Source organism: Myotis brandtii, unplaced genomic scaffold (genome assembly GCF_000412655.1).
Source record: "Myotis brandtii unplaced genomic scaffold, ASM41265v1 scaffold589, whole genome shotgun sequence".
Classification (NCBI taxonomy): domain Eukaryota; kingdom Metazoa; phylum Chordata; class Mammalia; order Chiroptera; family Vespertilionidae; genus Myotis; species Myotis brandtii.
In genome coordinates, this window is record NW_005370220.1 from 235,682 (window position 1) to 253,259 (window position 17,578).

Sequence of the window (17,578 nt, forward strand, 5' to 3'; positions counted from 1 at the left end):
GTGTGTTTGCATGAATGGATATAATTTCTGTTTTCAAAACCCAGTTTGGAACTCCCAAGTAACGCTCCACCCTATCACTCTACTGAGGTGTTATTGCACCAGAAGAGAGAGGTGACCTCCCAAGATCCCTCCGTGATGTAGCTGAGTGGGCCCAGGCTGCCCTCTGACTCCTGACTCTGCCCCAGCACGCCACTTCTGGCTCCCTAGTTTGACGGCCAGTTTCCTGGCTCCACTGAGTCCTCCCAGGCCTGACTCCCTCTTGGGTAGCTCCTGGTGAGCCATGGGACAAGGCACAGGAACCTGCAAGATCCAGCAGCCCCTAAGGAGGGACAGTTATACAAAGATCCAGGATGCTTGTGGCCCTAGAACATGTCCCTGCTTCCTCTTCTGGCTGTCAGCTGGCATGTGGTCTCTTGGGGGGTGATTTTGAGGAATAATTACTCTGTGCACAGCTAACAAATTGTTCTTTAAAGCAAGCACGCATTGAACACCTGCTAAGTGACAGCTCCTTGGATTCTCTCGTTCAATCCGCACAGCTACCCTATTGTTTTTAGCATCATTATACCCATTTTACAGATGATGACACAGGCTCAGAGAAGTGAAGTGACTGGCCCAAAATTACATGATACCTATGGTTGAGCTGGGATTTAAATATAGGTGTGTATGATGCCAAAGCTGCATTTGTTCTATAGCACCACACTGATTCTGGGCTTAGGCATGAGGCTCAAATGGAGCAGCTGTCAGAGGGAGAGGCAGCCCTTGGGTAATCATTCCTGGGCCTACCCAAAGGTACCAGCTGAGAGTCTGGGCACAGTCATCCCGTTCTATTGCTCTGTGAGACCAAGACTGGTAAGTCAGGCAACTCAGTATAGTAAAAAGATTCTGGACTTTGTCTTCAGAAGGACTTGGATTCAAATGCTGTGTGGCCTGGGGTAAGTCACTCAATCTCTCTGAACCTCAGATTCCCTCTCTTGAAAGCTGTTGTGAGGAGCAGAGATAATACACACACACACTACCTGCACACATTAGTTGCGCTTTCAATTACATGTATCTATTATTGTAAGGTGATGGTTCTCAAACTCCCATGTGCATAGGAAATACGCGGAAGTGCAAATTGCCTTTATTCCCGAGTCAAGTTCAGGTTCTTGAACTACAGTCTGCCACCAGGGCCAGCCGATGCCAGTAGAGCAGAGGGAAACCTCTGGCCGAGGTGGCTACAGAGCTCACAGCGTGGGCCTGTGACCCACAAACTCGTCCCAGCCCTTCCGACACGTCCGGATAATCCACTCATGCTCATCGTCATCTGCAAGGGAAGAGGAAGAGCTGGTCATCGCTGGGGCTCACGGGGCCTTATCTACCCCGGGAGACCCTCAGGTGGGGTCTTGGGATGTGGGTGAATTCCATCCAGCACCCCGGGGTGGCCTTGGTGGCCAGTCTCTTTAGCCAGCTCTGTGTTGGGAAGGAACAGACCTTTCACTAACAATGGATCCTTCAGTTGCCTGTGACTGCCTGGTCTTGGGGGAACTGAACACAAAAGGGTTATAGCTGGTGGATGCTGCTGATGGAGGTAGGAGTGACACTGGCCACTCTAGGCTGGGCGGCCTAACAGGTACTCACAGGGCAGCTCCCTCCGGCATCTGCCTAGTCTGACATCCATAAACAGCACCCCCAGGATGGTCCAGGCCCTGCTGGCTGTACTGGGAGCCAGAGCCTTCGGATCTTAGTTTCTGTTCTGGACCCTTCCAAGTACCTGTGGTTCCCAGGGGGCTGACACCCTCTGTTTAATCAGATCCGTTCAGTGGGGAATGGAGAGCATCTGATGTTCGTGAAGGCCCAACGTGTGTTTATCTCCCTTAACTTAATCCCTGTGACCAAATGACCGCAATGATCCCACTGTTCTGCAGATGGATAAACAGGCTCAGAAAAGTCAAACCACTTGTCCACAGCCAGTGTTAGTGTGTGGAAAGCCCGAATTTCCACCTTGGGCTGTTTGACTACAAGGCCTGACCTGTTTTCTAAACCTGAGAGAGCGCTGAGCAGAACACATTCTTCAGCCCACAGTCCACCACCATCATCTCTCTATTCCAGGCCCCTCTGCAGACTGACTTGATTTTTATTTTTCTCCTTATCCCCCGCCCCCAACCAGACCTAGCCCCTCCCCAACCACGACAGAGACTCAAATGGTGGGATATGACCCTTAAACATGCATGCAGCTCTGTAAAATATGTACGGTGGTTTTGTGTGCGTATGTGGTTTTAATTTACACAAGTGGCATTGTGCTGTGAATTTCATTGTCTTAGTTTTTTCACTCAGTGGTACATTTTCAAGATCTATTCTTGTAGCTACACATACATCTAGTTCGTTGCTTCTTGTGTTTATGCTGCTGAGTCGGCTCTGACTCCTGGCGACCCTGTGAATGAGTGAGGGCCACAGTGTTGTCCTCAGTAGCCCTGCTCAGCTCCTGTAGACTCACGCCCGTGGCTTCTTCTATGGAGCCAATCCATCTCGTATTTGATCTTCCTCTTTTCCTGCTGCCTTCTATGCTTCTCAGCATTACTGTCTTTTCCAAAGAACTCTGCCTGCTCATGATGTGCCCGACATAGGACAGCTTCAAGTTGGTCATTTTTGCCTCCAGTGATGTTTTAGGCTTAATTTGCCTTAGGACCCACTGCTCCCCAGCGCTCCCCTACAATACTATATTTCAAATGAATCCTTTTTTTTTTCCTGTCAGTCTTCTTCACTGTCCATCTTTTGCTTCTGTACATAGTAATTGGGAATGTGAGGGGGTGGATGATCCTAGCCTTTGTCTCTAATGACACATCTTTGCTCTTGGTGATCTTTCTTAATTCTTCTATTGCATGGCTTTTTTTTTTTTAACTTCTGCCTAATATTCCACAGTGGGCTTCCATCACGTTTTACTATCCATCCTCCCAGTGTTGGACATGCAAGTTGCCCCCAGCTTCCGTTACCAGGAATAATGTTGGGATAAACGTTCTTGGGCACATCCCTTCATGGACATGTGGGAGAACTTCTCTGGGTTACAGTCCATGAGAAGTGTCATCGAATCGTACATATGCTTCATTCACCAGACTCCCAACTAAGGCCTGGTAGCACCACGCTGTCTGCCTGCTGTCCCTCCCTCATTCCTGGTTCCCCCTGTGCCTGGCCCTGGGGACAGAGAGAACTACCCAAACCCCAGCCCTCAAGCAGTTCTCAGGGCTACAGCTCTTGCGTAAGAGAAGGGAGGATAGGAAGACCCATCCTCCTTGAGTGACAAATGGCGGTAGCTGGAGAACCAGGGGACTCCCAGAGAGCTAAAACAAAAATCCTGCCCTCCGAATCAGATCCCCCTGCCCACCGTCCTCTGCTGTGGAAGCACCATGTCCGAGATCAGGGAGAAGGAGGCATACTGACAGCCTTCTGTGTGCTTTGTGTTTTACAAACACCAGATCTCATTGATTCTGTGATCGCCCAATAGGGCAGGGGAGATGCCCCCCCCCCATTTTATAGAGGGGATGAGCCTTGTCCCAGGTCTGTATCCACTGGAATTCAGACCAAGGCTCATCAGACCCCAAAGCCTGACTTCCCACTCCAAGGCAGAAGTGATGGTGCTGGAGGGTGAGGCTGCCCCCACCCCCACCCCACCCCACTATTTCTTCATAAGTGGGCTAAGGAAAAAGGCTGGCTGTCCGGCATGCTTGGAAGACTGCCCTAAGCAGCTAGCGGGCCTCAGTTTCCCCTGGGGAGGCTGCCTGGGAATCTGAGTGTGGCTGCCAACCTCGGGGTGGGGGTGGGGTTGGGGGGGAGAGTGGCGGCACACAAGGAGTTAAGCGCTGGTGAAGCCCACTTTTGCCACCACACGGAGCAGCCTGGTTGGTAATTACAGTTCTGAAGTCTCCAGGCTATTCGAATCAGTGCAGCTGCAACCTCTTCAGTGGTAACCCCTGAAACCAGACAAACCGGGAGTATTGTGCGGAACCGGTCCTCGGCCCCTCCCTGATCGTTACAAATTGACAGCAATGGACTTAACAGCCCTCTTCACTACCCCTTTCACTCTCTACCTGGCTGCACAGCCACCAATTTGAATCGCAGATGCCTCCCCTCCCGGCAGCTGCTCACCAACCCTCCCTCCACCTCCCTGGCCCACAGAGGCTCCAGGCCCTGCCACGCCAGGGTGAGGCATCCCAAGCACATTTCATCAATATTTAAAATGGAATTAAACCTGCCGCTTTGATTAACGCCTCCCAGATCCCAGGAGTTGTGATTACTATTTTGCAAATTGCAATTGTTGGAATATGTTAATATGATTGTCTGAGAACATCTTCACCTTCTCAGATAATTTCTCCCCTTTTGGGCAGGAGGGGGGAGAAGAAGGGGAAAATGATGGGGGAAAACACCCCACAAACTCTTTAATCAATTGTAAATTATTACCCTTGGTACAATTGCTGGTGGTTCAGAGGGAGGAGGAGGGAGATTTCTGGTTCGGTGCATTTATTTTGAAAAGTTTTGCCCCCCCCTCCCCGCCCCGTTGGCCCAGTAATTCCACTATGGGACGCTATCCTGAGGGAATAATCTATTTAGAATCAAGAAAACTGAAATAAGCTACATTTCTAAAAACAGCCGAGTGATTACTTTGTCATATATTCATTCATTTAACAAATTATTTCCAAACACTATGTGCTAGGCATTGAGTTAAGTTGGGGAGCGGGGTGGAGGAGGGGGACACTGAGTCACATGAGGGGATATTTAGCAGCAATTGAAAATATATGGCTATGAAGTCTGTATTGCAACATAGGATAAATTTTTTTATATGATAAGTGAAAAAGAAAGGTGGGAAGAGGCAAGACACAAAACTACATAGTATAATCTGTGTACTAGTAAAAACTGTGCACAGGAGAAAAATTAAAAATAATAAACTGAATGTGAATAATAGTCAGCTCTGAGCAGTAGGACTAGAAAGGTTCTTCTATTTTTGGTATTTCCAAGTCTTTCATTAAAGTGTTTCGACAATAGGAAAAAATAAAAATAATTATTGGCTTTTTTCCTACCCTCCAATTTAATGCCTTGGTAATTTCATGCATTTTTAGTAATTGAAATAAAATATTTGTAGGTTCCTCAAAATGCCAATAGGGTGCTTGAACCTCTAAACAGTAAAAAGACCCAGCATAAAGATGTTGATAACAATGCATAAAATCAGAGACTAGGCAAATCTCCTGTAGAAGAAGTCCAAGTAACTTATGGGAATATGCTACCTTCAAGGAGATGGAACATAACCCCACTTCTTAAGTGTGGGCTGCATAGCGACTTCCTCTCAAAGAGGACAATCTAGAAAGGGAGTAAAAAAAATTACAGTGGAGAAACCTGACAAGCACACCTCAGCCAGGTGGTCAAGGTCAACACCAACAGTGATCAGCCCTATGGACAGTGTGTAGCCTTGATATGATGTGATGCAAATGGCACATTATCTCTCTTGTCCTAGGCTTGACTCAGGCATTCTTCAAGTTTGGATCTGACTGCTTTGGGGGCAGAAATATTTCTCTATCTCCTTCTGCAGCTTTAGAAGTGACCTTGCTGCCACCTGCATATACCCACCTCCTACCTCCCACCCAATGGGCTTCACCAGTCATTAGGAGAATTGGGCTTCTTATAGAGTAGAAAAGGAACCTGCTGCAAGAGAGACCCCAGATCTGATCACGGGCTCCCCTCTGAGAAGCCTTCCCTGAAAAGGCTCTCCGCTCCTTTGCCTGGACTTCAAGGCCCTCCAGATCTTCCTGCTTCTGAGCCTGCCGCCCTCCCCCACTCGCCTCTCACTGTGAAATGCAGCCACCCTAAGGTCCTGCAGTCCCCCTGGGTACATGCTCACCAGCGCCTCTGGGCCTTTGTACATGCTGTTCCTCACTGGGGAACACCCTTTCTTTCAGGACCTGGTTCAGGTGCAAGGCCTCCCTTTTCTGGGCCTTAGTGTATATGTAAGTAAAGAAAGACCTAAGCGAGAGTATAACAATTGTGGTATGTTTTATACATGTTCAAATTAGTGCTTTTAACATAAGCAACCAAATGTAATATAAGAGCGTTATTTCAGTATTTCTTTCAAAGAAGTATAAATCCACAGTGCCCTAGAGGCCGTGTGACCAGGAAAGGGGGTGTGAATTTAGAGTTGCCTGATGAACAGGATTTCCTTTTAGTCCTGTCACAATCCAAACTGAAGGGCCCTCATGAATGTGTGTGGCTGGGACCCTGCCCTCCTGGCTGTTCTCTGCCCCCATGGGCCCTGCTTGAATGTGACACCCTCCCTGACCCAGTCACAGCCACCGCCACCAGCCCGGGGCAGCCACATCTGATTCACTTCAGGTCCTCAGGCCCCAGCACAGGTCTGGTACTTAAAATGTATCCAATAAACATATGATGAATGAGTGGATAAAGTAATGTACATTTGGGGACATAAAAGTAATAGGGTTATTACCCTGTGGGATTTGGACAAATGGGGAAGAATTTCTTCCCCTCCCTCAGCAAATGGAGCTTCTGAGGGCAGAGCACATGCCAGGGCCGCCAGCTGCTGTTTCCTTTTCTGACTTGAGGCCACAGATTGAGCAGCCCAACCGCACCAGGAGGATGGGTTGTCTGGGCTCATACCTGGGCGCCAACCACATTCAGAAAGCTCAAAGCCCTGGCGGGCCTGGGGCCTGCCTCACAGTGAGGGTGGGAGGGGCAGGCCTGCACAGGCCCCTGCGTGGGGCCCAGGTCACCCAGGGTGTCATTAGTGCAGTCTGCAGGTCAGCGGGCCAGTGGGGAAGGAGAGAGTCTGAAAATCTCACAACAGATGCAAGGCAATATCAGCCCCTAGCTGGTTGGCAGGGAGGCAGTGTGGCATGATGGATAAGAGCCCAGGCTTGGGGCATGAGCTTGCAGCACCTCTCTGGGTCTCCTCCTCATCTATGAAGGAGCTTGCTTGGAAGGTTTCTTGTGAGGAGCAAGCGAGATCATTCCTCAGAAGTGCCCAGCACAGTGCTTGGTGTACAGGAAATGCTCCAGACCAGAAGGAAAGGCAAAAGTTGTCTCTGCAACGTGGATGTCAGGGCCCGCATGACAGCACAGCACGGCCTGGGAGTTCTGGGTCCCACCCAGCCCTGTCGCCAACTTTCTTGGCGACCTTGGACAAATCCCTCTCCCTCACTGAGCCGGGCTCCCTGTCTCTATGGCGGCTTTAACCAGCCCTCCCGCAGAGGGCAGGGGGAGGACTGGTCAGGATGAATAGCACAAGGGGGAATGGGAGTGGGAGCTAGGGTCATCACTTCGACGGGTCTTTGATTCCCACCCTGGATGCCTTCAAGGGCGAGATCTTGAGAGACTCATCAGAGCACCCCTGGGACTTCTGGTTCCCTGTGGGGAAGGAGGAGGCCTTTACACAAGGATCATCATCCTAAGGATGAAGAGCGGCAGCTCAGCTAATGGTTTTTGTTCAAAGCAAGGTGGGCAGGCCGGGGCAGGCAAGCCCAGAGAGGGCAAACGGGCGGATTCAAGTGCCTGGGACCCACGAGCTGATTCTGCTACCTCTTGGCACACCTTTGAGCCAAGCACATCTGCGGTCACCAGGGCCATGCAGCTCCCACCCTGGGGGTGTGGGGTGGGGCGGGAAAGGGAGGACACCTACATGAAACAAGGCGTCTAGCTTTGGGGGAAGGGCAGGGCTCACTCCGGCCAAGCTCCTAGGAGGCGCCCAGCTCTGTGGGCAGAGGGTCATGTCTGTCCTCTCCTCCGCGAGTGAGATGGGGTTGTCCCCATTTAAGATGAGGAAACTGAGGCTTAGAGGGTGAAACAATTCACCCACCTCATTCCACCAGGGCCGAAAGTGTGCTGGCGCACAATTCACACTCAGTGAGTCTGTGCATGGGCACAGACGGGCATGTTTCCAAATGGGTGAACGCGTGTGAGAACCTCAGGGTGGTGTGTGTGCAAGCGCAAATAGGTGTGTCCTGTGAGTGTGCAAGTGGTGGTTCTGAGGTGAAGCGGAGAAAGTGCGCGCATGGGAATGGCCAGCGTGTGTGACACGCAGCGTGTGGCTGGCCGGGGCAGTGTGTGAGCGCCTGAAGTCTGAGTGTGTGTGTGATCAGATGCCAAGGGAGGAGGCACATCCAACCCGCAGAGATGGCTCAGCGCTCATCCAAACTGCCAGGCGGACAGGCTCTGGGGAAGGAGGCTCTGGCGTGGGGGCTGCACTCCTGTCCTGGGGTCAAGACCTCTGTGTGAACTGTGGCTCCAAGCCGCATGGGAGGTACACAAATCCAGCACCCTGGCCTGTGGACAGGTGCCCGTCCCCGAAGCCCAGCCACACCCTCTGTGCAAATGCAGGGCTCCGTGAGCTGGTGGGGCGAGGTCAGGCCCCGAGCGAGGACCAGGGCCTGAAGTGAGGGTGACCACACCCTCGTCACAACTCCTGACAAGAAAGAAGCTTTGAACTTTGATGGCAGTGGTGGTGGCCAGAGGCCAAGACCACAGCATCACCAGTATTGACTGGGTTTGTTGTCTGGGCACAGCCTGCCCCAAAAAAGCGGTGTGGGGGCGGGCACTTAGGACTGCTCTTGCTTTCCCCTGCAAAGGAGCATCGTCTGGGTGTGGTGGGTAAAAGGTGGATTAGCCCCAGCTGCTTCGCCCACTGGGAACCAGAGGTGCAGGGTGCAGCACCCACAAGTTTTTCAAGGCCTGGGCAAATATAAGAGGCCTGGAAAATGATTGGCTCTAAAATAAAAAGGGAATGGGGGGGGGGCACTTAGGACTGCTCTTGCTTTCCCCTGCAAAGGAGCATCGTCTGGGTGTGGTGGGTAAAAGGTGGATTAGCCCCAGCTGCTTCGCCCACTGGGAACCAGAGGTGCAGGGTGCAGCACCCACAAGTTTTTCAAGGCCTGGGCAAATATAAGAGGCCTGGAAAATGATTGGCTCTAAAATAAAAAGGGAATCTGTAAAGCTGAACTTACTAAATGTTATAATTAATGCATTCAGGCTTAACTAATTATTAAAGTTAGAAATCAAAACAATTTTATTACACTTGAAACCAATTTGGAGGCTTGGTTTCCTCGTTTTTCAAGAATTCTCCAGTGTGCACATGGCTCTTCAGAAATCGCAGCCGGTTGTTAAAGTCTGGTGGTCACACCATTTACCAAGCAAAGTTTAAAAAATCCTTTCGAAGTGCGAAAGCAAAATATCACATTGAATGTGGTAGTGTGGATATGTTTGGTTTAAAAACGCTGAAACGATTGGCGTGTGGCCTCCAAGGTCAGATCCAGGGCTGGATTAGGGCTGTGGCTGGGGAGGGCTGAGTCTGGGCAAGGACTATGGCTACCAGGTAGTAGGAAGCACTTCCATGTCCAGGTGCCATGCCCTGCACTCGGCAGGTCTGACCTCATGCAATCCTCATAAACACCTCCCTCACAGGCACAGCTTGGGTTGTCCCAGACGAGAGTTTAGGTCCTTTAGTTGGTGGGTAAAGGGAAAAGTGTGCATCGTCATGACGACCCTTGGGAGTCTCTTAGGAAGTGTGCAGTCATCTCATTGAATCCGCACAGTCAGTATTCTGACATTGTTGGAACGGTTATTTCTGCGATTGAGGTCCAGATGCAGACCATGTTGGTAAAACATACATATCCTCAAATACTAGAGTCATATTATCACGACCCTTGGGAGTCTCTTAGGAAGTATGCAGTCATCACATTGAATCCGCAGTCAGTATTCTGACATTGTTGGAACAGTTATTTCTGCAATTGAGGTCCAGATGCAGACCACGTTGGTAAAACATACATATCCTCAAATACTAGAGTCATCTTGAGTGTGGCAAGGTGCTCACGTGACAGGAGGCATAGTGGGCCCAAGACCAACGGAACCATGTCTCCCCACACTCACTCCAGAGCGAGTGTGTGCTGGGGGGAAGGGGGGGAGAGATCAAGTCACCAACATCAGCACCGCTGTTGCTATTCTGCTTGCTTCCCCAGTCCCCACTGTTATTTTTCAAGCACTCATAACTGAGTTTGCAGGCCCTAAACACACTCATGATGCCACTGCACACAGGCAGCTCTGGGAGCAACGTGCCGAGGCCGAGGTCACTCGCTTGGCCTGACTCTGACCTCTGCTCCCTTCTGCCCCTGCTTTCCAGCTGGGTGTGGGTGATGGCCCGAAGGGCAGAGGCCTGGCTGTTGGGACCTCTGTCTTCCTGCTGGCAGAAGCTGCGGGCTGAATTAAGGCTGGGGCAGTGAGACATTGGGGCTCAGTGAAGGTCTGTGTCCGGGGAGATCCAGAACAATGCTGAGGGTTGGGGAGAGAGTGGGGACCTGCAGGCCTCCAGTCCAGTCTTTGAATCAAAAGCAGGTGGGTGGAGGTCAGAGGGCAGTTTGTCAAGGTGACACTGGCTCCTCCCTTTGGAGCACGGAGTTAAGGAAGCCCCTTCTCAACCAGCACCCCCACACCAAGTGTAAATAATGGCAACTGTGATCGCTGATGTGCATTAAGCTCCTCATGGACCAGGCACGGCTCTCCCTGTGCCCCCTGCATCATCTCAATGGTGCTCACCACAACTAGGAAGGTCCTAGTTCTACCCCCACTTTTCAGATGAGGAAACTGAGGCTCAGAGAAGTTAAGAGACTCGCTCAAGGTCACACAGCTGGCAAATGGCAGAGCTGGGATCTGGTGGCAGATCTGGCTGTCTCTAAAGCCGGCCCCTGACCACGCCTGCTTCTCCTGCCCCGAGGTCTAGCAGGGCTCTCAGCCAACTGCCTTGACTCCCAGAGCTTCGGCTGAGGAGGCTGAGGGAGAGAGGTGTGACTTCTGCCCCTGCGCTCTGGCCTGGCATTCACTTCTGTGAAAGGAGACAAAACACCGCTGCAGTGCTGGCCTGGGTTGACTCCAGCCACGGAAGGGGAAGCTGTGTCCTCTGGATGCCTCGAGGAGGCTGAGGAGGCTGCCATAGGGGGCGGGGCACGGGCTGTTACCAGAATCCGATGGGCACAGGCTGGGAGGGGAATTTCCAGGAGGGCAAGGGGCAATTCCCGCAGGTCAGGCAGGGAGAGGCAGCAAGCGGGGGTGGGCGGTTATTCCTGGAGCAAAGATCCTGGACGGGCTGATGCCACCCTCTGTGGGCAAAATTCTCTCCCTGGGTTCAAGTGCACTTCTCTGGGGAGGGCCATAGCTCTGCCTGGATTCTCAAAGAGGTTCATGACCCAGAAAAGGCCACAGCACACCTTGTTGGTTCAGAGCGTGGCCTCTGGTGTCAGAGAGACCTGGTTCAAATGCCAATTCCTCCTTTCAGTAGCTGCATCCGTCAGTAAATAACTTACTTTCCGATCCTCAGTTTCCCCTCAGTTTGAGGGATAGTGATAGATTCCTGAGAGGACTGGGAAGGGATTGAGTCCCTGGCACTGTGGAGGTACTCATCCTCTTCCTTTATACCCCCTTTGCTTGTCACCGATGCCCAAGTGTGCTGGCGGGAGGTGTGATCTGTGCGGGCATTTTACTTGGCAGTTACAAGTGGGATATTATCCCTCACAAAGCCTTCATTATGGCGCTGCTAACAATACCACAGATAAGGCAGGGACGCTCCTGCCTGCCAGCCTCCAGGTGATTATACATTTAGGTAAATTGCCTTTTGTCTTGCTGAGAGAGGACAGCGGGAGGGGCTGTGCGGGAGACTCGCTGGGCCTTTTTTTCCGGAACCCACAAGGGAAGCCTGGAGACAGACAGGTTTGCAGGAGGAGGCCTGGCTGGCAGTGGGAAAGCGGGGCCCAGCCCGGCTGTCCCGCAGGCAGACTGTGTAAGGTCAGGCAGGTGTTTTGTCCTCTCTGGGTCTCCAGTGTCTCACCTACCAGGTGAAGGCAGTGGCTTCAAGATGAAAGGAGTCTGGGTTTGTTGGTGGCATGGAGAGACCTTCTTTTTCTTTGGCCAGTTTGAGCAATAAATTAGGCAGAGAACTCTAGAGAGAAAGAGTGCCTGCCCTGTGGCAATCTTATAGTCCTGGGGTCTTGTTGTATGTCTGAGCTCTAAGGAAAGTGCTCGCTCTGGTCTTTCTTTCATTAGTAAATTCCAGCTTCTCATTCAGAACCAGCTAAACGTCATCTTCAGCTTTGAGTCAACTGGACCTGGGTTCCAAGTCCAGCTCTGCCGCCTATAACCTGTGTGACCCTGGGCGACGCATTTCACCCCACCTCCATTTTGTCATCTGGACAGTGGAAACGCTGTAATCAAGACCACTACTTCACAGCATTGCTGTGAGGACTAGGTGAGACAAAATAAAATACAATATGGGAAGTGCTCAAGCCAGGGCTTGGGACATAGTAAGTACTCAGTAATGCTGACAGTTAAACTGTCCTGCTTTGTCACCGGCCATAAACTATGGGCGCCTTTGAGTATCAGTAGATCCATGTCTTCACTCCCATGCTAATGGCTGCATTGCATTTGATGCTAAGAACATACCATCTATTATTCAATCAGTTCCCTCCTGTTGGGCATTTGGGATGTTTCTGGTTTTCAACTGTTTAAATAATCCCAGAGAAACTTCAGAGGACCACATGCTCTTTCATTTCTGGGGGTTCACTCTGCAGCTTCTCTCCGGCTGGGTGGGAGCAGAGAGACGCCACTGGGAGCACCATGCCCTGCCTCTGTAGACAGGCGATCCTGGAGCTAGCCTGGCCAAGTGTAAAGAGGAAAACCTCTCAGAGCAGGGGAGCCCGAGTGGGGATCCCACTTCCTGCCAAATTTCCTGGGGAAATTCTTTAACCCCACGGAGCCTGTTTCCTCCTTGGTCAGACAGGGATCATGCCAATATTCCCCTCCCCCTCAGCTGAGTATCCTGTGCATGGCAAATGCTCAGTCAGTGTCGACTCTTACCACATCATGATCTTTTTTTTTTTTTTTAAATATATTTTATTGATTTTTTACAGAGAGGAAGGGGTCCCCTGCATGGCAAATGCTCAGTCAGTGTCGACTCTCACCACATCATGATCTTCATCCTCCTTCTCCATCTGTCCTCACCGGGTGAAGCTGGAGTTACCTCCCAAAGACAGCAAATCCCACAGGCCACGGGGGTCACTCTTGGGACCCCAATTCACACCGTTTCTTCCCATTGTCCATTTAACTGAGCACACATTCAAAGGAGGCTTGCGATTTGATTTTAAATTCTGTCTGGAACCCACAGGTTCAAGCGCAGAGGGGCCCTCTCTGCAAATAATCACTCGTATGTGATATTTTTAAGAAGCCAAATCCATTGTTTCTGATTGAAGGAAAGTTGGTGCTATTTTGAAGAGCAGCACGATTAAGATTAAGCGGTGGCGTTATCTCTTTAACCATCGAATTACACGCTGTTTGAAAGATTTGTGAGCTCTAGGACATTTGCCAGATGTGCTTGATTCGACATTTCAGACAACAAAGGGGATAATGTTGGCGGGAATCTTAACGGCATTTCTGATGATCAGGATATTCTTTGAGGCTGGTACTGAGACCTTTCGGGAAAGAATTTCAGCTTTTACATAAACTAATTTGGGATGCTCACTCTCTGTCTTCCACAAAGCAAATTTAGTTCATTGTTAGTTGTATATGTTAAAATGGTTATGAGGGTTTTTTCCTTTGAATATTAATAATGTGCCTTTCAGCTGAGACACTCGCCTGGGGTGTCATTAATTGCGGGGAGGGAGTAAGGATTAGTGGTGCAGTTATTCTGTAAGTGATTTCTGCTAGTAGCATTGAGGCAAGCAACAGCTACACGAAGAGATGTGTGTGCAAGCTGCCAACAGCTCTGGCTTAGCCTTCCCGGGAGGAATAAAGGGGTGGGGGGAGTAGAGGGGAAAGGGGCAGAGTCCATTTCTCAATTTCCCACCATATTAAAGGTAATTATCCCAAATACCCTAAGCGCTTCCTTATTGGCCTGCAGCGTGTAAAGGACCCTTTATAAAATAAGGTAGCCTTTCGGTTTGGGAACTGTTTTTATCTTACGACTCTAAAATGGACCGTTGCATTCACTTAGGAACATTTCTGTGGTCCCACTGGGTGCCAAGATCTGTGTTTGGTGAAGGAACAACTGTGAATGAGTCATGTCTAGGAGCGGAGGTAGCCGAGGAAAAAATAAACTACAGAACACAGCTGACAAGGAGAATGATAAGAACAGAGTTGGGACCAAGTTGGGTTTGACTCTGACTGTCACCAGCCATGTGATGAGGAGCAGGTTATTAACCTAGCTGAGACCAGGTGTCCAGTGCAAACGACCCACTGGGATGGTAGAAAAAAGCAGAGATAAGCAGGTAAGGTGCTTAGCAAAGGCCACGCAAGGATCCCCCACAAGGACCATTCCTTTCTCTGCTGCATTTCCCTGAGCCGTGGATGAGAGCCGCTGGTTTGAGAACTCTGATGCTTAAGCTTTCAAGCTTTTTGACGTGCAGAGAAATATACAGTCATGTTCTGTATAACAATGTTTCCGTCAACCATGGACGGTGGTCCTATCCTATATAATAAAGAGCTAATATGCGAATTAGACCGGACGGCAGAACAACCAGTGGGCAGGGCCACGGGGCTGCGAGGCCTGAGCCCCTTGCACGAATTTCATGCATCGGGCCTCTAGTAAGATTATAATGGGGCTGAAAAATTCCCATCATTTAGTGATATCATCGCCCGTGTAAAAGGTCGCCGCGCAACACATTCCTCATGTGTTTGTGGTGATGCTGGTGGAAACAAACCTAGTGCGCTAATTGTATAAAAGTATAGCAGATGCAGTTATGTATGGTATGTAATTCTTGATAATGATAATAATGACTATGTTACTGGCTTATGTATTTACTGTACTTTTTATCATTATTTTAGAGTGTACTCATACACCTCATGTTTACCATGTCTCTTGATTGCATTATTTTCTCCTGTGACTGATTCAATCTGCATTGTTTTGTACAGTAATATGCTGTACAGGCTTGTAGCCTGGGAGCAATAGGTTATACTATACAGCGTAGGTGTGTGGTGGGCTAGACCATCTAGGTATACGTTAAGTGCACTCTGCAATGTTGGTACAACGATGAAATCACCTAACAATGCATTTCTTGGAATGTATTCCCTATTGTTAAATGGCACATGACGATAATGGGTTGTTTTTATTACTCAAAATAATGCGTTGCTTATTATGTGCCAGGGGCTGAATTTTATATAATTTGTTGAAGAATATGAGGGACTTGTGGGCAGGTCCTCTGCTCGCCTGCCTGCTTTCATAATCAGCTCTGAGTCATGGGACCTGTGTGAGGTGCCAGGGACCCAGTGATGAATCAGACATAGTCATATAATTCCTGCCCTCAGGAAGCTCCCACTCAAGTGGGGAGATTGGCAAATAAAGCTACTTCTGTCACAGGCTAAGTGCCATTAGTGAGGCTTGTGGGGCACAAAAAAGACACACTTAACCCAGACAGAAAGGTGGAGGGGGTGAGGGAGGGAGGGACAGATTGGTTAGGGAAGGCTGCCTAGAACTGTGGTCAGCAAGCCGCGGCTCGTGAGCCACATATGGCTCTTTGGCCCCTTGAGTGTGGCTCTTCCACAAAATACCACGTGCGGGCGCGCACGTACAGTGCGATTAAAACTTCGTGGCCCATGCGCAGAAGTCGGTATTTTGTGGAAGAGCCGGTATTTTGTGGAAGAGCCACACTCAAGGGGCCAAAGAGCCGCATGTGGCTCGGGAGCCGTGGTTTGCCAAGCCACAGTTTGCCGACCACTGGCCTAGAACAGTGGCCTATCAATGGCTGGCCCTGGCCCTTAGGGGGCTGTGAAATCAATTTTGCAGATAGCAACTAGCACTTTAAAAAAATAAAATACAATAGAAAATATCATAGTATATCACATGTAGAAAGAATACATACATATGTGTGCATGTGTTTGTGTGTGTACTGGGCCATGATGTAAATCTTTCTCCACTGCCAGCCAGGGTCTAAAGGTTTAAGAGTTACAGTCCCAGAGAATTCTTGCCTGCACGATCGCCAAAGTCTGGCACATTGTATGCACTCACAGACGCTTTGATGAGTGGAGGGATGGATTTAAATCCTCTCAGCAATCCAGCAAGCAGGAACCATCCTCCCCAGTAAGAAAGGCATTCTTGAGAACCCAGACCTAGCAAACCCAGACTGGTCAGGCGTGCTTGCAGTTTGCAGCTTAGCAGTCCTGGGCTTTCCAGTCAGGCCTAAAGCCAGCTTCTCTGCCTGGGGAAGAAGCTGAGGCAGTTCCGAGAGGCTCCACAGGCAAGCAACCCTTCTTGGTGCCCCTCCCAGGTGGCATGTGCTTCAGGCCCCTGTGTTTACTCTGGGGTGGCCTCAGTCACCCGCCTCAGGCCTGCATGGCCCACACCCCTGTGCCTCCAGGATGCCAAAAGGAAGAAGTGTTTATGAGGACAGACCGGAATGCAGGGGAGAAAGGCCCTGGGGGAAATAGAAGATGGACAGAAGCCCGAATCAGTCCCTGGCAGGGTGAGTCAAGGGTAATGACTAGGTGGCCACTCACAGAGACTTCCTTTTAGTGGTTTTTCAGGACACTCCAACCTTGATTTGTCCTATAATATCAGGACCAAAATACCTCTTGGCTGCCTTTCTCCTCCATCATAGACTCTTCAGGTTGGGAGGACCCTAGAAATTACCCACCCCAATGCTCTCATTTTACAGAAAGAGGGAAGGCATTGGCCCAGGGTCAGCCAGCAGGCAGCCTGAGAGCGAGGTGGGGGAGTGGGGGCAGGACCTCAAACCCGGGTCTCTGTGCCACCACCAGGGGCATGGGGTCCTTTAGATGTCCCTCTCTTGACATCTTGCCAGAAGGATCTCCTCTCTAATTTTATCCCCTTTGATCCCTTCTCTATATGTAACCACAGAAATCTTTCTAAAGGATAAATCAGTTACTTCCCACCTGCCTGAAACCTTCCCTTGCTCCCCACTGCCCTTCATATTGCTGTCTCACCTCCAGGTAAGATGTGCCCCTAGATGTGCAGGGTTCTCCTCCATCTCTAATCCTTTCACATGCTGTTCCCTCTGCCTTTAACACTCTTCCCAACCCTGCTGCACTTGTCTGCTCTTATTTAGGTTGCACATTAGATCTTGCTTTTCCCAGGAAACCTCCGTAGCCTGCTGGCATCCTGGGTTAAGTATTCCTGCTAGGTTCTCTTGCAGCAACTTGGTGTTGTTTTGATCCATTTGACTGTCAGTTTCTCCTGCTCCCTGAAAGAAGAGGCCATGATGCTGCTATCAGCTTCATGCAGAATACAAAGCCAGATCCATAGCAATTGTTCAATAAGTATTTGTTGACCAGACAATCATCAATGTCTGTCCCTCTCAAAACTTCCTAAGAATGGCCTTCCCTTCCCATGATGTATTTTTAAAATAAATCTTTATTGTTCAGATTATTACAGTTGTTCCTCTTTTTTCCCCCCATAGCTCCCCTCCACATGGTTCCCACCCCACCCTCTACCCTTACCCCTCCACTGTCCTCATCCATAGGTGTACAATTTTTGTCCAGTCTCTTCCCGCACCCCCACACCCCTTTCCCCCCCAAAAATAGTCAGTCCACTCCCTTTCTATGCCCCTGATTCTATTAT

The 17,578-nt window shown here is 50.1% G+C and overlaps 1 protein-coding gene across 1 annotated transcript in view; it reads right to left on the minus strand.

Moving 5' to 3' along the window:
• Window positions 1–1,098: 1,098 nt before the first annotated feature.
• The window catches only part of MORN5 (MORN repeat containing 5), a 26,890-nt gene continuing 10,410 nt past the window's right edge, over window positions 1,099–17,578 (minus strand). Inside the window, exon 5 of the mRNA XM_005879190.2 lies at window positions 1,099–1,303. Coding sequence (XP_005879252.1) covers window positions 1,224–1,303 — 80 coding nt within the window. The 3' untranslated portion in view covers window positions 1,099–1,223. The remainder of the gene's footprint in view (window positions 1,304–17,578) is intronic.